The sequence below is a fragment of the Brachyhypopomus gauderio genome, chromosome 10 (genome assembly GCF_052324685.1).
Source record: "Brachyhypopomus gauderio isolate BG-103 chromosome 10, BGAUD_0.2, whole genome shotgun sequence".
Lineage (NCBI taxonomy): Eukaryota > Metazoa > Chordata > Actinopteri > Gymnotiformes > Hypopomidae > Brachyhypopomus > Brachyhypopomus gauderio.
In genome coordinates, this window is record NC_135220.1 from 7,171,076 (window position 1) to 7,191,585 (window position 20,510).

At 42.4% G+C, this 20,510-nt stretch overlaps 1 protein-coding gene across 3 annotated transcripts; it reads left to right on the forward strand.

The window, feature by feature from the left end:
* The first annotated feature begins 2,477 nt into the window (after nucleotides 1-2,477).
* kiaa1958 (KIAA1958 ortholog) lies at nucleotides 2,478-20,266 on the forward strand. 3 transcript variants are annotated; one of them, XM_077019105.1, is made up of 5 exons: nucleotides 2,478-2,654; nucleotides 3,374-4,371; nucleotides 12,820-12,942; nucleotides 13,131-13,814; nucleotides 13,952-16,222. In XM_077019105.1, exons 2-5 carry the CDS (start codon nucleotides 3,387-3,389, stop codon nucleotides 14,119-14,121), a joined length of 1,962 nt encoding a protein of 653 aa, XP_076875220.1. In that variant the 5' UTR covers nucleotides 2,478-2,654; nucleotides 3,374-3,386; the 3' UTR covers nucleotides 14,122-16,222. The 3 variants fall into 3 exon arrangements, with proteins under 3 accessions (XP_076875220.1, XP_076875222.1, XP_076875221.1); XM_077019107.1 differs by lacking the exons at nucleotides 12,820-12,942; nucleotides 13,131-13,814; nucleotides 13,952-16,222 and adding exons at nucleotides 16,440-16,619; nucleotides 17,624-17,830; nucleotides 18,260-20,266 and having other exon boundaries at nucleotides 2,484-2,654; XM_077019106.1 differs by lacking the exons at nucleotides 12,820-12,942; nucleotides 13,131-13,814; nucleotides 13,952-16,222 and adding exons at nucleotides 16,434-16,619; nucleotides 17,624-17,830; nucleotides 18,260-20,264 and having other exon boundaries at nucleotides 2,486-2,654.
* The last annotated feature ends 244 nt before the right edge of the window (nucleotides 20,267-20,510 follow it).

A 20,510-nucleotide genomic window follows, 5' to 3' on the forward strand; every position in this document is an offset into this window, starting at 1 on the left:
TGACAGCCTGGTGTTTTACCACCATATCTAATCTCAGACTTTGTTAGAAGGTCATCTTTCTATTTAAATACTTCATTATAAAATCAACACAAAGCATTAGTTGAATAATAGTTGACACTGGAGACCAGTAACATTACTTACTTGGTGAATTTAATAGTTCAATGAATAATTATTCAAATTTAGCATGTAAGTAAGCTCCAGCTATAATACTCTTACTATTGAGTATTGTATTGTGTCTTACTATTAGGGTTAGATCTCATTACATTAACAGTGGTTCTGATGCTCTGCACCATTATTTCAGTTAAATAAAGATTTTAAATCAACTGTGTAGGCCTCATCCTTTTGTGGAACTTTGACGTAAATGCGAGTTTTGAGAGGGTATTCGCTCACCCAAATTATCGGAATCAGAGTTCCAATCACTTCCATGGCCAAAGGTGTATAAAATTAAGCTAGGCATGAAGACTGGTGATAGGATGCCATCTGTGCAACAAATCCAGTTATGAAATTTCCTCGCTCCTAAATATTCCACAGTCAACTGTCAGCTGCATTATAAGAAAACAGAAGTGTTTGGGAATTACAGCAACTCTGCCACCAAGTTGTAGGTCAGGTAAAGTGACAGCTGGGTCAGCGGATGCTGAAGCGCACAGTGGGAAGAGGTCGCCAACTTTCTGCAGTCACTCATTACGGACATCCAAACTTCATGTGGCCTTCAGATCACATCAAGAACAGTGCACAGAGAGCTTCATGGAATGGGTTTCCATTGTCGAGCAGCTGCATCCAAGCCATACGTCACCAAGTGCAATGCAAAGCATCAGATGTAGTGGTATAAAGTATGCTGCCACTGGACTAGAGCAATGGAGGCATGTTCTCTGGAGTAATGAATCGTGCTTCTCCATCTGGCAATCTGATGGACAAGTCTGATTTGGCGGTTGCCAGGAGAATGGTCTGACTGCATTGTGCCAAGTCATGGTGGAAGAGGAAGGGGCCAGCTCCAAACTGTTCCCACAAAGTTGGGAGCGTGGAATTGTCCAAACCGTCTTGGTATACTGAAGCATTCAGAATTCCTTTCACAGGAACTAAGGGGCCAAGCCCAGTGCACAAAGCAAGGTCCATAAAGATATGGATGGCAGAGTCTGGTGTTGATTAACTTGACTGGTCTGCACAGAGTCCTGACCTCATCCCGATAGAACACCTTTGGGATGAATTAGAGCGGAGACCAACATCAATATGTGACCTCACAAATGTGCTTCTGGGGGAATGGTCAAAGATTCCCATAAAACACTCCTCAACCTTGTGGACAGCCTGAGCAGAGACTGAGAGCCAGGCCTTCTTTTCCAACATCAGTATGTGACCTCACAAATGCAAAAAAATCCCCATAAACACACACCTAAACCTTGTGGACAGCCTTCCCAGAAGAGGAAGCTCGTCCAGCTGCAAAAGGTGGACCAATGAAATGTGCCATATTTTGTCAATTGTGATTTTTACACGGCAATCGAAATTTGTCCTCCGCTTTTAACCCATCTGTGCAGTCAGAACACACACACACACACACACTAGTGATTACTAGGGGGCTGTGGATCACACATGCCCAGAGCAGTGGGCAGCCCTAGCCCAGCGCCCAGGGAGCAGTTGGGGTTAGGTGCCTTGCTCAAGGGCACCTCAGTCATGGCTTGTCTGGGAATCGAACCCAAGACCCTCCGGTCACAAGACCAGTTCCCTAACCGCCAGGCCATGACGGCCCCTTTTTTTTTTTTAATGAATGTCATATTGAACCCTATGGATTAGGAATGGGATGTCACATAAGATCATATGTGAGTCAAGGAAGGTGAGTTAATACTTTTGGCAATATAGTGTATCTAGCTGTGAAAACAATCACCCTCACCTTCACATGACTTCACATGACCTCATGTTCACATGCAATGTGTGCAATTAACAAGAAGTGCAAAGATATAGACAACTTCATTGCATGCACTAGTTATGTCAGGAAGAACTCCATCTGTGTCCATTCTGTTCTGTTGTGGAACAAGTAAATGGGGACACAGTGTCATCCCTCTAATCTTCATCACCCCACAGTCTCATCTTCATCACTGATCACACTGTCTCCCTCATCTTCATCACTGATCACACTCATCTTCATCATTGGTCACATTGTCTCATCTTCATCACTGATCATGTCTCTCTCATCTTCATCTCTGATCACACCCTTTAATTCCAAAGCTGATATTCGATTAATCGATTTCAGTTCACAAAAGTCACTCAGTAATAATATAGTTTTATGGCACAAGTACTGAAGCTGCACTGGTTAGCTCGCTGGTCACTTCTGATCATCATAAGGCGTGTTATTATTTTGTAACAACATGGATAACTAGTTATCTCTGTCCAGTATTATGAAACGAATCCTGTACGAAAGGAGCCTCATTAAAAGCATGACGCGACACGGTGCTACGTAAGAGGACGTGACGTGAGCTGATATGTTCGGTAAAAGTCCCCACAGAAAAGAGGGATAAAAAGATTCCATTTTATTTTGGAAAAACAGCTGTCCTTTTCAAGAAAAGTGTATAAACCAATACAAAGAACTAGTTACTGGATTGTGCTTGACATTGTAGAAAACCTAACAAATTACTATATGTAAGCTCACGTTCTCGCGTGTGAAGGTAATTATTTTATTTTATCTCTCTAGCAATAAGTCTTTGTTTTATATTGGCACTAAGCTAGCTAGATATCCGGCTAGCCTGCTAAATAACTATTTAATATTAGCTGTCTTGCTAACTACCTATCTAGTTGAAAGCTACCTAATGTTATTTCTCTCTATAACCCAGTGTCCCTGTAGTTATCGAGGGTATGTAGACAACTGTGTCCAGGTTAGGAAACGCGTTAGACGTGTTTTTGTGTAGCTCGCTAGCTAGCTTATATGCTAAACGTCCCACCTGTGTTGTCCAGTAAGTTTTCTAGCGTAGTAGGGTTATGTTCGTGTCATAAACACGCGATAAAGTTTCGCTTCCTTGACAGTTATGTTATCACCGATTGTGTTATTTATAAGCTAACTAACTAGCCTTTTAGGATAAGACAAGCATACAGTTTTGGGATTTTCACTAACGTCACTAAATGGTCCTGTAAGGTTTAGCTAGCTAGTAACATTAATCCTGCTCATGCCGTTACTTCTTCTAACCTATGTTGATTAGCTTTAGCCCAGTCTCAGACTGGTCCTTTTTCAAGTCAGATTTTTTCTCTCTTCATTGATCATTATCTAATGAACTATTGCACAAAACTAATTAACATTCATAGAAAGATAAAGTATGGATTTTCTGTTTATCATAAGTAAAGATTAGTTTTGATTACAATTAAGGTTTAACCCGATTCTGAACCTTCTCAGGAGTACGCTCAACATGGAGGAGTGTCTGCACACTTCGGCCGACGGTTTAGCTAAACTAGTAAAGTGGGCACACAGCCATGGAACCATCTGTACGTTGATCCCCAGCCTGAAGCACTTGCTTACAGAAGGCGCCAATGGCAGTCTCACTGCTCTCTGGGGTTGCGGAGCAGGCCACGCCTACCACTGGCCCTTAACATCTTCCTGTAAAACAGCCCATAAGGAGCGAGCCTGTTGCCAAGGCAGTAGAGTCATTAGTTCCGATGCTCTGATCCAGGGAGCAGCGGCCATGCAGGCCAGCACCACAGAGAGGTTCCTGAACAGCACAGCCAAGGCCAAGGGTGACCCCACACGGGACTCCTGTGACTTCTCCAACTGCAGTGAGCCATCTGAGATGGATGACAATACAGAGGAGTACAACAACCACCTGTTTGACATCGTGTGTGAGTCGTCTGCCACGGATGAAGAGGGCGATTCTGAGCCGAGGGTGATGCACAGGAAGAGGGGCACCAAGGGACCAGAGCTGGAGGACTGCAGTGACCCGGAAGCAAAAAAAATCAAGCAGGAGAGAGCAGAAGACTATTACACTGTAGCTAACCCCCAGATTCCTGGTGACCTGGAACTTGCTCAGCCATGTAATATAGCGTCCCAGTCGCCCAAGCCAAACTCTCAGACACATCCCTCATCCAGACTGTCAGCTGTCCATAAGCCTTGCTCAGTGGATGGAGATTCAGTAGGGGTTTCCTCATCGCCTGTTGACAACCCTTCTCCATCTGTGTCAAAACCCCCACGTGCTCCTGTAGGCAGTTCACAGAGCAAAGCGCACATGAACTTGAATCTCACAGCCAATCAGATTCGCCCTGGGAGGAGCGACCTGGTTGAAGGCCTTCCTAATGGGGACTTTGGACTGTCCTTTGGGGATGTGGCTGTGGTGGCCAACCCCGAGATGGACATCCTAGCAGCCCAGGCACTCAGTGCGGAATCTAAAGGGGACGGCACAGGTAAAACACCTTTTATATTCTAGACCATGCATTCACAGGCCAATACTAGGGTAGCCGGTTTTGGTTTTAGTCCAAGCAGGTTTTGGTTTTGATTTGGTTGTGTTCAGTTGTCAATGTACCTTATCCTTATGCATCTGCACCAACTCTCTTACCACCTTGTTTCTTTGTGACTTGCTCCGGGTGGATGATGAACTGTTATAGAACAGAAGAAGCAGCTGAGAATCATTGTAGACTGTATTACGAATTTGCAGTTTAGACATCACGTGATTGGTTAAGATGTGAGTGCATGTACATGACATTGACATTAAACAGTCACAAATCTCATCATCTAAAGAGAAAGCAGGTTTCAACACTAATCACTGTCTGATCACTTCAATAGAGAGAGATAAACAATGTTGGTAGATTGAAACCAGTATGTTCAGTTAGATTAAAGCAATTTTTAAAGTATAAACAATGTCCAGAATGGCATTGAAATTATCAACAGGGGAATGCCAAGAGGGTGCCACACCAGTCTGTTCCTTTCTAATTAGGTCATTCAAGGTCTGGATATACGATGTGCATTCATAAAGCATGTCCTGTAAACACTCTTCCAAAGGCTCTAAAAACAGCACTACAAAATTTGAACCAGAAACCCAATTTTGACTGCGCATGTGTATAATTGAAGGTAATTTCTGACAAGTCGTATGGCAGACGCTGAATGCTTATGGCTAAATGAAAAATGTCTAAATGTGCCATATTTTGTCAACTGTGATTTTTTTCACTGCAATCGAAATTTGTCCTCCGCTTTTAACCCATCTGTGCAGTTAGAACACACACACACACACACTAGTGATTAATAGGGGGCTGTGGATTACACGTGCCCAGAGCGGTGGGCAGCCCTAGCCCGGCGCCCGGGGAGCAGTTGGGGATAGCTAATGTAGCTCAGATACTAATGTCCAGATTGGTAGCCTTAAGTGTGCAGTGTCTGCCGTAAGACTTGCGGCAAGAATATAAGAAATTACGTTCAATAATGTGCATGCATAGTCCAAATTGGGTTTCTGGTTCAAATCGGGTAGTGACAACTGCTTTGTTCGAAATGGCCTACTACATACTGTGTACTTCCTACTGCACTCAGTATATACTGGATACTGCATACTGGTCCTCGTAGTGTTATACGGTAGAGTTTCCAAAATGTGACACAAGCAAGCCATACTACGGGGTTACGCAAATGTATAATGCTCCACCTATTTATTTTGTGACACCAAAGATGAGCACTTCTTTTGGAGTCCTGAAATATCAGACTGTTTTGAAAAGAAACAGGAAGAGAAGGTGGAGAATAAATGCTGAAAAGCCTTTCATAACAGCGAGTTAATGCTTTCATTTTGGAATAGAACTTTAAAGTTAGTACAAGACACTTACAAAACACTTACTTGGACAGCTAAGAATAGCCTAGCACACATTTAGCACTACCGGTATCCAAAGGGCTAAATACCAGTACAAAATAACTGATTAATGTGCTTTTTGCACTCAACCACCCATAAATTGAGTCCCAGAACCCCTAAAAATAAGATTAAAAATTCATTCATTTTTTTAACTGAAGTGTGTGTGTGTGTGTGTGTGTGTGTGTGTGTGTGTGTGTGTGTGTGTGTGTGTGTGTGTGTGTGTGTGTGTGTGTGTGTGTGTGTGTGTGTGTGTGTGTGTGTTTATTTAGCCGCTACTTTTTTCCCCACGATTTGAACCAGGCGGCTTTTACAGAGGTGCGGCTTTTCTGTAGATTTTTCTTCACCCGTAGGGGGTGGAGCAGAAAGTGAATCAGGTGGTAGGTCAATTTCATTTAGCCCATGCAAGCAGCAGGCACGACGGAGAATTTTTTTCAAACCAACGTGTTTTGTGCCAAATTCCGAATCCCCTCGTTTGCATAAAGACTCTACAGATGATATTTGGGAGTTACAGTGACTATAACTTAGTTCATTGAGCACTCTAGTTTTGTCCTAACTAGATATTTAGGCATGCAGGTCCTTGTAAAAAAAATTAGCATATTGTGATAAAGTTCATTTATTTTCTGTAATGTACTGATAAACATTAGACTTTCATATATTTTAGATTTATTACACAAAACTAAAGTAGTTCAAGTCTTTTATTGTTTTAATATTGATGATTTTGGCAAAAAAGTAAAGAAAAAACTAAAAAACTAGCATATTTAATCCGACTAATAAAAGAAAAGTGTTTTTAATACAAAAAAAAAGTCAATTTTCAAATAATTATGTTCAGTTATGCACTCAATACTTGGTCGGGAATCCTTTTGCAGAAATGACTACTTCAATGCGGCGTGGCATGGAGGCAATCAGTCTGTGGCACTGCTGAGGTGCTATGGAGGCCCAGGATGCTTCGATAGCGGCCTTAAGCTCATCCAGAGTGTTGGGTCTTGCGTCTCTCAACTTTTTCTTCACAATATCCCACAGATTCTCTATGGGGTTCAGGTCAGGAGAGTTGGCAGGCCAACTGAGCACAGTAATACCATGGTCAGTAAACCATTTACCAGTGATTTTGGCACTGTGAGCAGGTGCCAGGTTGTGCTGAAAAATGAAATCTTCATCTCCATAAAGCTTTTCAGCAGATGGAAGCATGAAGTGCTCCAAAATCTCCTGATGGCTAGCTGTATTGACCCTGCCCTTGATAAAACACAGTGGACCAACACCAGCAGCTGACATGGTACCCCAGACCATTATTGACTGTGGGTACTTGACACTGGACTTCAGGCATTTTGGCATTTCCTCCTCCCCAGTCTTCCTCCAGACTCTGGCACCTTGATTTCCGAATGACATGCAAAATTTGCAGTGCTGCTTCTCTGTAGCCCAGGTCGGGTGCTTCTGCCACTGTTTCTGGTTGTGGCATGTGGCATGACCTGGGAATGCGGCACCTGTAGCCCATTTCCTGCACACGCCTGTGCACGGTGGCTCTGGGTGTTTCTACTCCAGACTCAGTCTACTGCTTCTGCAGGTCCCCCAAGGTCTGGAATCAGCCCTTATCCACAATATTCCTCAGGGTCCGCTCACCTCTTCTTCCCACAGACTTCCCACTGAGGTGCCTTGATACAGCGCACTCGGAACAGCCTATTCGTTCAGGAATTTGTGTGTCTTACTTTAGGGTGTCAATGATGGCCTTCTGGACAGCAGTCAGGTCAGCAGTCTTACCCATGATTGCGGTTTTGAGTAATGAACCAGGCTGGGAGTTTTTAAAAGCCTCAGGAATCTTTTGCAGGTGTTTAGAGTTAATTCGTTGATTTAGATCATTAGGTTAATAGCTCATTTAGAGAACCTTTTCATGATATGCTAACTTTGTGAGAATTTTGGGTTTTCATGAGCTGTATGCCAAAATCATCAGTATTAAAACAATAACAGACCTGAAATATTTCAGTTGGTGTGCAATGAATCTAAAATATATGAAAGTTTATCATTACATTATGGAAAAGAATGAACTTTATCACAATATGCAAAGTTTTTGAGAAGGACCTGTAATACTGCTGTAATACTGGTCAGAGGTTGTCAGAGGTGAACTTCGGTATAGCTAGTGTGTATTTTATTTAAAATAATGAACACCCTTGAGCCAGTGTGGCTTTGGACATAGATAATGCCGTGCCATTTGCTGTGATGGATAATTAAATTCTAGCTCTTATTTATGCATAGAAACTTAAATCGACAATATAATCTGTAGCGTCTTTATGCGCAGATAGACGAGTGGAGACGGAATTTGCAACAGCAACTGAAAGCCAAAACTGTCGCACATGAAATGCTACAGGCACCGTTCAGAAACTGATCAGTTCAGTTAAATGTACAGTGAGTCCCCGCTTAACAACGGGGTTAGAGACTGAAAAGTCCATCGTAAGTTTGTAAAGCAGTCTAGCGTGACCCTAGATTTAGATACGCTTTGATCATAAATACAGTATAGAAAAAAAACTAACAATGTTCTCGTGCGTACAGCGTGAGAAAGAGCGATCGCGTTGCCGAGATGGGCTGCGGTGGAGGCTGCGCTGTCTCAGCTTATACACAACACTCCACTGTGCTGCCACTGCTCCTCCGCACACTGCCTGAAATAAAAAAAAGTCTGTCTTTAACCAGACCCGTTGTTAAGCGGGGACTCACTGTATTCAGTTCCGCAGATATATGCGGCTTATAGCCGCATATAGTGCGGCTTATATTGAGGTGTGTGTGTGTATGTATGTAATATATATATAATATACACACACATACACGCACACAAACGCTGCTCGAAAAATAAAGGGAACACTTAAACAACACAATGTAACTCCAAGTCAACCACACTTCTGTGAAACCAACCTGTTCAGTTAGGAAGCAACACTGATTGTGAATCAATTTCACCTTCTGTTGTGCAAATGGGACAGACAAGAAGTAGAAATGAGAGTCATCAAGACAGCCCCTATAAAGTAGAGGTTCTACAGGTGGTTCCTACAGACCTTCTCTCTGTCCTCATACTTTCTGGCTGATGTTTTGGTCACTTTTGCATTTTGTCAGTTCTCTCACCATAGAGGTAGCATGATGCGGTGTCTAAAACCCACAGAAGTTGCTCAGGTAGTGCAGCTCATCCAGGATGGCACATCAGTGAGAGCTGTGGCAAGAAGGTTTGCCGTGTCTGTCAGAACAGTGTCCCGAGCATGGAGCAGATACCAGGAGACAGGCCAGTCCAACAGGAGATATAGAGGGGGCCGTAGAAGGGCAACAACCTAGCAGCAGGACCACTACCTCCTCCTTTGTGCAAGGAGGAACAGGAGGAGCAGTGCCAGAGCCCTGCAACAGCCCTGCAACATGACCTCCAGCAGGCCACTGATATCCATGTTTCTGCTCAAACTGTCAGAAACAGACTCCATGAAGGTGGTATGAAGGCCCGACGTCTGTAATTGGGGCTTGTGCTTACAGTCCAACACTATGCAGGGCGATTGGCACACTGAGCACATGTGACAGAGTCTGGAGACGCCATGGAGAACATTCTGCTGCCTGCAACATCCTTCAGCATGACTGGTTTGGCAGTGGGTCAGTAATGGTGTGGGGAGACATTTCTTTGAAGGGCTGCACAGACATCCATGTGCTAGCCAAAGGTACCCTGACTGCCATTAGGTACCAGGATGAGATCTTCAGACCCATTGTGAGACCATATGCTGGTGCAGTGGGCCCGGGGTTCCTTCTGATGTGTGACAATGCTAGGCCCCATATGGCTGAAGTGTGTCAACAGTTCCTGCATGATAAAGGCATTGATGCTATGGACTGGCCTGCCTGAATCTAATTGAGCATATCTGGTACATCATCCACCAACACCACGTTGCACCACAGACTGTCCAGGAGTTGACTGACTCTTTAATCCAGGTCTGGGAGGAGATTCTTCAGGAGAACATCTGCCGCCTCATTAGGAGCATGCCCAGGTGTTGTAGGGAGGTCATACAGGCACATGTAGGCCACACACACTACTGAGCCTCATTTTAACTTGTCTTGAGGAAGTTGGATCAGCCTCTCATTTGATTTTCCACTTTGATTTTGAGTATGATTCCAAATCTAGACCTCCATGGGATAATAATTTTGATTTGCATTGATCATTTTTGTTATTTTGTTCTCAGCACATTCCACTATGTAATAAAAAAGGATTTTCAACTGGAATATTGCCTCACAAATGAAATGTTCATACTTTAAAGTTGGCCAACATTTCTAAAAATCCTTTTTTTTAAATTGGTCTTAAGTAATATTCTAATTTTCTGAGATACTGAATTTGGGGTTTTCATTAGTTGCCAGTTATAATCATAAAATTAAAAGAAATAAACACTTGAAATATACGTCAGTCTGTGTGTAATGAATGAGTATAATATACAAATTTCACTTTTTTAGTGGAATTACTGAAATAGTCTGCTAAGGAAACACATGCAGCATTGCATGATGGTATTCAGTACACCACAAAAGACAGCTGTCATGGAAGTAGTACAATATCTGGGGATGTTTCACGTACTGGAAAAATGAATTTTGGTCACATACTGTATTCTGATTTGGGGCCCCACCAGTATGTGAGTAGTATGTAGTAGGCTATTTCGAAAAGAGCCACCAGCTCCACTTCAGATGTGAACGGGTGGTGCTGGATAAAACTGGTGGTGCTGGTTTGTTGTCGTAAGGTTGAAGCCCCTCCCACCCAATCTACACTCCAGCTTTCTCGCTCTAACCAGTAAGCTGTGTCATGTACAGTATGATTTTCGCCTTGTGGATGGTTCACTGGCCAGCCAATCCTGATTGGGAATATTGGAACCAAACCCATACCAGCCTCATCTAAACCTGATGAGCTAACACACTAGAGTAACACACACATGGTGTAACAGATTAGTATAATACATACACACTAGTGTAACACACATACACAGTACTTTAGTGCTTTCTCTGTATGTTCTCCAAGTCATGAAATGCTGAATTAAAAACCTCCAAAAAGACCTTTTGGTGTCTGTAACGCGCATGAGAGGCGGAAGCAGGTCATGAAAGGAGCAGTGTTTATAGTGGAGAAAAGACAAGAACTAAGAGGAGAGTGCAAGATGAGATGGTCAGCAGGTCTGTCACTGGGGAGTGTAGACGAGACGGTCAGCAGGTCTGTCACTGGGGAGTGTAGACAAGACGGTCAGCAGGTCTGTCACTGGGGAGTGTAGATGAGACGGTCAGCAGGTCTGTCACTGGGGAGCGTAGACGAGACGGTCAGCATGTCTGTCACTGGGGAGTGTAGACGAGACGGTCAGCAGGTCTGTCACGAGTGTAGACAAGACGGTCAGCAGGTCTGTCACTGGGGAGTGTAGATGAGACGGTCAGCAGGTCTGTCATTGGGGAGCGTAGACGAAGCGGTCAGCAGCATTTGATAAAAGTGTAGGATACGTGTTACGTTTATGGACATTAGAAGACTCATGGTATGTGTATTTGACCTTTTAACCAAGAGGCCTGGTCAAAGCTCAAGACATAGCTATGAATTTACTGTTGGCTTTGAACACAATTTGAACCTTTCCAAATACCAGTCCAAATTTTTCCAAATGCCAACCCTGTTGCTGAGAAAACACGTGCACCCAAAACACCCATTGCAGGAGTCTTTGCTCTTACTAACCTTGTAAGGTTAGTAAAAACCTTACAAGTACATACTACATATTTATTACTTAAATGTGTAATAATATCACATGAATAATGTGAGGGCTTTACCAGTGATGATCCTTGTTCTTGTAATATGTTATGAACCGGTTACACCAGAAAATCTCACATTTATTTTCTTTCTGATGATGGGCCTCTATTTGGCTGTTGCATCCAAAACATTTTTAAGCTGTAAGCTGTTGATTTCATGCTCCATTAAACAACTCCTGGGCCACTTTGAAAGTGTTCCTTTATATTTCAATAAAAAATTTCTGACATTTAGTAATTTAAAAATAAATAAAATAATAAATACAGGAAGACCTTGAACACCAGTATCCAAACCATAAACGCATGCTTTTGATTGGTCCAGTCTTGGACAGAACAAGCCCAATGTTGAAAGAGTCATGGCTGATTTGAAAGCATATTCCCTAGAAAGAATGAGCTTTTATGTAATAGGGGGAAATAGGGCAGCTGTTGGTTAATAATAATTTTAAGAAAGGAAAGAAAGAAAGCAAGCATAGGCGGACTCAGTCCAAGCTGTACTCCACCGCTCAAATAAAGGATCAGTACATTCTCTCAAGAGGCTCGGTGGATATTTGAAATTTCGGTCAAGATGAAAAATGGACAATGCCAATTATAACGCCAAATCAAGAGATAATCAAAGGTGAGTGTATTCTGGACACTTTCTACTTTTACAGAGAGAGCAGTCTCACTGTTGTGTAGTGCAAATCACTCAGAATCTACACAGATTATAAGGGTTTGCCAGAAGCCTGAAAGTAAATGCAGAATCTTCAGCAGATTTTCAATAATTTGTGGATAGTGACGATCGGATTTGCAGGTGCTCTTGAAAAGAAGAATAAATGTAGCATGGTTAGTTACATTTATGTCTTTGATGTATTTTGATCTTGCTGTACTTTAATTATTTCTATTATTATCTATCATGGAACTTCATAATTTTACTAATTTGTATTTTGTGCTATCCTTGAAGGAGAACTTTTAGCTTACAGATAAGTATGCATAACTGCGATTACAGCTATTTCAGTTCCTCTGTGTGAACACCCCTTTTAACGTGTGGGTTTATGGAGGTGCAGGCACCGTGTCTCTGTAGTTTGTATTCTTCTCTCAATGTCACAGGTGCATTGGCTTCCACTGGGCACCAATTTAAACAGTGCTGAAGAGACTCCAATTGTTGCTTGTGATAAAAAAAATAACATTTAAATGCTTTCACCGCACCAATTATTACTCTTAATTTCTATAACATTCAGTTTGTTGTGGAAGGTAAAGTGGTGTTAAGTTTTCTCACCGGTTGTGTTAACAGGCTGTCTGGCTTCAGGGTCCTTGAATTCAGAAGAACAGTTCTGGCCCTCAACATCAGAGCTTTGTCCAGTTGAGAGGAATTTTGATGAAAGAAAACAACTTGAAGAGTTCATCACAAGCGTAGGTGAGATTCATGACTGAATCCAGTACTGAATTTACAAATTTGATATTCGTGTTGATCTGGAAACAGTAGGCGCTTTCATTAGACCCCTATGTTTTCATTCTAGAATTTCTTCTTTCATTCTATATTTCTTAGATAATAATCTGCCTGATTAAAATTGTGCACACTGTGTACCTTGTTTTTATGTGCAGATCCAGTAACATTACGAAATCTTCAAGCAGTCATTTCCCGTATACTCGTGTTTCATGAGAGGACTCGGGCGTCTGAGTCCAGTCCGCCCAGGTTCGGAGGCCCCAGTTCGCCCAGGTTCGGAGGCCCCAGTTCGCCCAGGTTCGGAGGCCCCAGTTCGCCCAGGTTCGGAGGCCCCAGTTCGCCCAGGTTCGGAGGCCCCAATTCGCCCAGGTTCGGAGGCCCCAATTCGCCCAGGTTCGGAGGCCCCAATTCGCCCAGGTTCGGAGGCCCCAGTTCACCCAGGTTCGGAGGCCCCAGTTCGCCCAGGTTCGGAGGCCCCAGTCCGCACAGGTTCGGAGGCCCCGGTTCGCCCAGGTTCGGAGGCCCCGGTTCGCCCAGGTTCGGAGGCCCCGGTTCGCCCAGGATCGGAGGCCCCGGTTCGCCCAGGTTCGGAGCGCCCAGCCCGCCCAGGTTCGGAGAGCCAGAGCAGGAACTCTTTCCTGGTTCTGGCCTCTTCCTGCCCCCCTACAAACTGGCATGCATGCATCGTGAGTCACGGCAGGACAGCATGAGACTCTTCCACCTCCTGTTTGAGCATTTCTTCAGCGAGGAAGATCTCATTGGGGCGGTGGCTTTCGGGAAAAGGGGCAAAGTGCCAGCTGGGAAAAAAATCCTGGATAGAAGAACGGTGGACGGAGTAATGTGTACGTGTCTCAGCATGTGTACACAAATCAAGCCCATAATTTACAGTGATTGTGTTTGATGATATTCTTTTGTTGATCTGAGCACTGTTTTAATGTGTGTGTGTGTGTGTGTGTGTGTACGTGCGTGTGTGTTGCAGCTTATGTCCTTCGTTGCTCCAGTTTGGATGGATGGACTCCAGTGGAGCCTGCCAAGTTGAAGAAGGCCTGTATTAACAAGTGTAGACTGAGGACTGGTCAGAGGAGGAAGTTGTCACAGGAGGCATATCTTTACCACAGTCCACAAAAGTCAGGGCCTTCCTACATCTGAGAACACTTTGAAGTCCCCGAGTAGTTTGTTTAGTCACGTCAGTGTATTCATTATTTTTTGTCCGTAAAAGTATGTGATCCAAATAAAGGCCTAACTTCTCTTGATCACTGTTCAGACCACCCTCTTGTTTACTGCTCTTGAACATTTTTGTTGTTGTTGTTTTGTAAGCATTTAAGTAGCAGTTGTCGGGATGTTGCGTTCAGAATCTGCCTGTGTTGAGACCCATAGCATTCACAAAGTTAAATGTAATTGCATGTCTTCTCCTGTTTACTTTTTTCAGTCAAAGTCAAATACTGTCCTTCTGTAGTGTGACTGTTGTTTTTATAAGCCAGCATTAAGTCAGTACTTTTAATCACATATTCACTTTGTAGCACAGTACAGCCACAGCACAGTCTTAACACTTTTTACCTGCAGGTCCTTATACAGTTGTCTGCCCTCCAGCGTCTTTAAATGGTCTATCATGACTATGGAGCCACTATTGAAATGTACCATTTTCCTTTCTTATATTTATTTATGTTTACATACGCCTTTAAGACTAGGACATGGTGCAGCCTTGGGTGCTTTTTCTATATTGCCAGATAACCATTTATCAGTGTGCAGATATGGCCCTTGGGTTAGACACATGTCCCTGGCTGTAGGATCGATAGATGTGGTCACACTTAGACTCCTGGTATACAATAAGCCATCAAGCCAGAATTATAAGACGTGAAAAAAAGTTTGTTTGTATTTTTGGTGTAAATATTTGATTTTGATATTTAATGCGTCATCTGTGGTTTTTGTAACAATTTTGTAATAAAACTATTGAAGTTCTAAAATATATATACCTATGCGCATAGGATTTTTTTGTTATTTGGTTTAAACTAGAGGTATTCAAATCTGGACCTTGAATCCAAATCCAGTCCTGGTTTGAAATCATGTGTTGATTAATGATTTGTATAACTGTGCACATTGTCACATCTGGCTCCTGGACATTGGACAACCTGGACTGTGAGGACTTGAACACCACTGCTTTAAACCATACATATTTTTATACCAAACAAATAAGTTGTTTTCTAAATTCATTAACAGGTTATGAAGCATAGTTTGCCCTTATTTTTCTTCCATGTTTCAAACTGTTTGTAAACAGCCATGTGGATTTTTTTTCAAGATCATTTGTAACAAATCCTTATAAAAATGGAACAAAATGCCAGCTTGGAAACATTTTCATTGACTTTGTGATGACCTTCCAGATTTACATGTAAACACTGCTGTCAACCTGGATCCGGTTTATGATGTCAAAGAAATTTGAGTGTGGGTTGCATAACAGGGAGAGTTCACGTTTGATGTTCTGGCTGCATTTCCATTACATTGTTGAATCGGATTTGCTTGAAGGTTCCATTTGCTTGGTTTCATGATTTCATGTCACTCACTTCAGGTTGATAATGTGAATATTGCCTTAGTTTGATAAGTTTCTCTTGCTAACCAAGTAAATGGAAGAGAAGGTTTACATGAGAAGGTGGTGAATTAACCCCTTTACATTCTTGCTCATTATACAACAGGTTTATAAGGTGTCATTCATACTTTCAGGTCTAACACTATTTACTGATGAAGGATGGGGGGTTATTATTTTTTAAAGATTCAGAATCCAATCCTGGTTTGTACCAACCGCATATTTGAGTTTGTTAAAGTAATGTTTAATTCTGGATAATGGTCATTTCAAACATTGGCAGTTTTACAGTGAGGAAAACAAGTATTTGAACTCCCTGTGACTTTGCACGTTTTCCCACTTGGAAATCATGGAGGGGTCTGAAAGTTTCATCTTAGGTGCATGTTCACTGTGAGAGACGATCGAAAAAATAAATAAAATCCACAAATCCCTTTGGTCTTAGCCAAGGAGTCTTACTGAGCAGTTGGAGTCTTACTGATTGTGTGGGGTGGACAGGTGTCTTTATGCAGCTAATGACCTCAAACAAGTGCTTCTAATTTAGTATAATAAGTGGAGTGCAGGTGGACTAACAGGGTTTTTCAAATACTTATTTGCAGCAGTAACGCAAATAAATAATTAAAAAAACATGTTGTGATTTCTGGATTTTTTTTCTCTCACAGTGAACATGCACCCAAGATGAAAATTTCAGACCCCTCCATGATTTCTAAGTGGGAGAACTTGCAAAGTCTCAGGGTGTTCAAATACTTATTTTCCTCACTGTATGTACCTTCTTTAAATATCAAGGTGTAAGCTTCTGTGTTCCTTGTGACGTCGCAAGACTTTACCTGTATTCTGATTTGGCGTCATGGTGCGGTATGTGAGGTAAAGCTGTGCGGGTTTGTTTCAGCAACAGCAGGTCCTGTGGTGTACGAGGTGGAGCGGCTGAAGGCTCTGCTGCAGGCGGAGCGCAGTAAGAGTGTGCTCCTCGGGGAGACCATCAGCAGTCTGAAGCAGGACAAGGAGCTCCTGCAGCAGGAACTCACCAAGAAGGCTGAGCTCATCTGTGAATTTCTTCAGGACCAGTTGCGGCCAGGTGAGGCAATGTTAAAGACTGAGAGATTATTAAAAGGAGCCATTAGTGGCTCAAATGCAGCAGAGTGTATAAAGTGAATGCTAGACTCATAACTTCATAAGATGAAAGCGAAAATTCTGTTGACCCATAGTTGCAATATATCTTCACTCCCTGCTGGTTCTCCTGCACTGTCTCTGTACAGCAGGCCTTCAGCCTTGCCTTCAATACCGTTTGGCTCAGACCAGGGAGACATTAACACCCTGTGAACAGTTTGGTTCTTGCTATTAGGAAGTCCCTCCTCCCAGTTTTCACAGATGACGTGTAGGACATCACAGTTTTGCTTCCTGCAGGAGGCTTTATTTGAAATTACTATATATACAGTTAGGTCCATATACATATATTTGGAATTTAAGGGTTAGTGTTCGTTCGCCTTGTTTCTCTTGCATGGAGAGCTCCTTTGACCGCATGTTTTCTTCACAGCAAAATCTTCCAAATGCAAGCACAATACCTTAAATCAACTCCAGGCGTTTTATCTGCTTAATTGAGAACAACATAACAAAGAAATTGCCCATTCCTGTCTATAAAATAGCATTGAATCAATTGTCCAATTACTTTTGGTCACTTTAAAAACAGGGCAGCACATGTTAAGGGTTTACTGAAACTCCTAAACCCCTCATCAATTTTAATGTGGATTTGCTCATATGAAAGGTGAAAGTTTGGACTTTATGTCCATGCCCATTATATAGCTATAACTTGTATATGTTTCAGTAAACAGGCAAAACATTTGTGTCAGGGTCCAAATATATATGAACCTAACTGTATATATTAAAGACCCAAAAAGTGTGACTAGATTTACTAATGTGCTGGTTCATCCGGGCTGTCTACAGATGGTACTTGGGCTACGGCCCTTTTCCCTCCAGACTTGTCAGGTGTTAGTTGTGGTGGGGAGTTGGAAGATGATACTGGAGAGAGTTTGATCATGCTAGGTTGAGTCAGGCTTAACCGCTGCTGTGGGTTTCTTACAGAAAAGAGACGAGGTCATCCTTCCAGTCAGATGGAGGCAGGGAGCTCTCATCAGCTGATTGCTTCATTCCCTGAAGAAGGGGCTCCCTTTGAGGCACCAGCACTCTTTGACTCCTTTGAGGATGTGGAGCTGCACCCACTAGAGCGACAAAGGACCATCAAGATTTCCTCCAAGAGAAGTAGGGATGGGGAGAACACTCGTGTCAGAAGTAAGTTTTGGGCTAAGTGGCCATGGTGGCAGTAATCCTCACTAAAGGAAATCCATAAATCTCATTACATATAGATTTCTTTTCTAGTCAGCTCCATGCTCATGCAATAGCATGGGTAAAATATGGATATGAACAGAATGCAACAGAAGATCAATGGATGACCAGTTTTTATATTACACTGAAATGACACAAATTGTATTTGATTCGAAGGATGTAGAAACACTGCATCTGTTGCACATGCCAATGAATTAACAGAAATTGTCTTTCTAAACTCCACTACTGAGATTACATGTGAGAACAACTCAACTGTGAAATGAGAAGCACCGTGAACAGCATGCTGGAACGCTTGAGAATCCTAAATGTACGAAGCATGTTTTAATGAAGCTGCCTAACTGCCCCCCCCCCCCCCCCCCCCTTTCTTCTTTGTAGTGAAAAATGTCGTGGGGGTGATCGCCCGATACATGACCGCCCTGCAGGAATTCCGTCGAAGCGTCTCCATGAAAGTCGCCTTTGACCGTGTTGGCGTGGACCGCAACACCATTTCCCGCACGGCGGCCATCGCTGAACTCAGCCTAGCTGCGCCAGAGGTGTTTCACGCCCTCCCTCCCTGGGACGAGAAAGAGGAGACACTCGCCCACTATGCTGTCCGCTGCCGGCAGGCCATGGACGACAACATTAAGGCCAAGATCAAAGCCATGAAGGCAAAAGGGGAGCTTTTACCCATAGTCAGCAAGTGAAGCTTTGCCAGGGACGCGTCTTTAACATGTCACCTTCGCCAAGGGCCCCGTCCTGATTTTTCATGCCACTCCAAACCCAACGTCTGTCTTTGTAGGTAGTTGGCAGCCTGTAAACAGTTGAAAAACAGTAAAATCTTGATTTGACACTGACCAACTTGCTTGTTTCTCATATGGATTGTCACACTACATCATATGAAATTATCCTTTTGTATGTCTTGTATTAACTTTGACTGCGTGACCAGTATTGATCTCACTGTAAGGCACTTGTTTCAGTAATTAGGAACGTATTGATCATAATCATAAAAATGCATGTTCACTTGTCACAAACTAAGTCTGTGCTTATTGTCATGGTCCCTTTTCATATCTAATCTTAGTAGTTTTACATAGTGTATTATATCAAAGTTAAGAGACACTACATTGCCAAAAGTATTTGCTCACCTTCCTTGACACACATATGACCTTAAGTGACATACTATTTCTAATCCACAAGGTTTAGGAGTGTGTTTATGGGGATTTTTGACCATTTTTCCAGAAGCGCATTTATGAGGTCACATACTGATGTAGTGATTGACTCTGCACAAAGTTAGCGACCTATTAGCACTGTGCTTCAGCATCCACTGTCTCTGCTCTGTCAGTTTACGTGGCCTACCACTTCATGGCTGAGTTGCTGTCATTCCCAAATACTTCCATTTTCTTATAATACAGCTAACAGTTGACTGTGGAATATTTAGGAGCGAGGAAATTTCACGACTGGATTTGTTGCACCGGTGGCATCCTATCACAGTTGTACGCTGGAATTCACTGAGCTCTTGAGAGCGACCCATTCTTTCACAAATGTTTGTAAAAACATCTGCATGCCTAGGTGCTTAATTGTATACACCTGTGGCCATGGAAGTGATTGAAACAGCTGATTCTGATCATTTGGATGGGTGAGCGAATACTTTTGGCAATATAGTGTAGGCTACATCACGTCACAGCTGGTGGTTTCACTGGAGATAATAACAATAAACAATTTTAAAATGTAATTTTGTTTTTTCCTTGTGCTTTCAGTATAACTGCATTTATTTTTATTTTGGGGAGAATTGAGTCAGGTTCTGCACAGTTACGTTTGTGGTATTAGTCCACCCTTACATGTGCGTATTTTTTGTTATTAAAAACATCTTATTTCTATACAGTGAATGGATGTTGATGGGAAGAATAGAACTGTGTTTTTCTTTGACACCTCAGAATGCTTAAGCATGTTCTTTTCTGAAAAATGAACATCAGTGCTTTCCATCAGTACTTTTTCTACTATATACTACTACAGCGTACTACATACTACGTATGGACTGATTGGGTCCCAAATCAGTATATGACCAATACATTTTCCCATGACGCAAAAGATTCCCGGATGATGTACTACTATCACAAAATATTCCAGTACACGAACAGAGCTATCTTCATGTTGTCATCATGTATTTTTATAATACTGAAACCAACTATATGCAGTACGTATGCAATATGTATTTATTTCATTCATCTTGTTTTCAGTTTTTTTAAGTTTTCACAGGCTCGATGACAATTCAGCAACGTTGAATTTCACTGTTGGACAAGAACGAGTTGATCGCAAAATACTGTAAATATTAATATTGGTTATTTTGTAGGCTACTGGTATTTAGCCATGTATTTCTAAATGTGTGCTATGCTATTCTTAGCTGTCTAATAATGGTAAGCAGGTGTTTTGTATTAACATTAAACTTCTATTCCATAATGAAGGCTATAACTGTAGCTGTTCTGAAAGGATTTTCAGCATTTATACTCCGTCTTCTCTCCTTGTTTCTTTTCAAAACTGATAAACAGTTGAATATTTCTAGATTTCAACAGAAGCGCTAATCTCAAATAAGCAGAGCATTATAAGTTCGCGTAAGCCTTTAGTATGGTTTGCTTTTGTTGCATACTGGATA

Coding starts and splice junctions, on each gene's coding strand:
- kiaa1958 (XM_077019105.1), top strand. CDS start 3,387: ATGGAGGAGTGTCTGCACACTTCGGCCGACGGTTTAGCTAAACTAGTA. Junction 4,372..12,819: donor ATCTAAAGGGGACGGCACAG/GTAAAACACCTT, acceptor TTGTGTTAACAG/GCTGTCTGGCTTCAGGGTCC. Junction 12,943..13,130: donor AGAGTTCATCACAAGCGTAG/GTGAGATTCATG, acceptor TTTTATGTGCAG/ATCCAGTAACATTACGAAAT.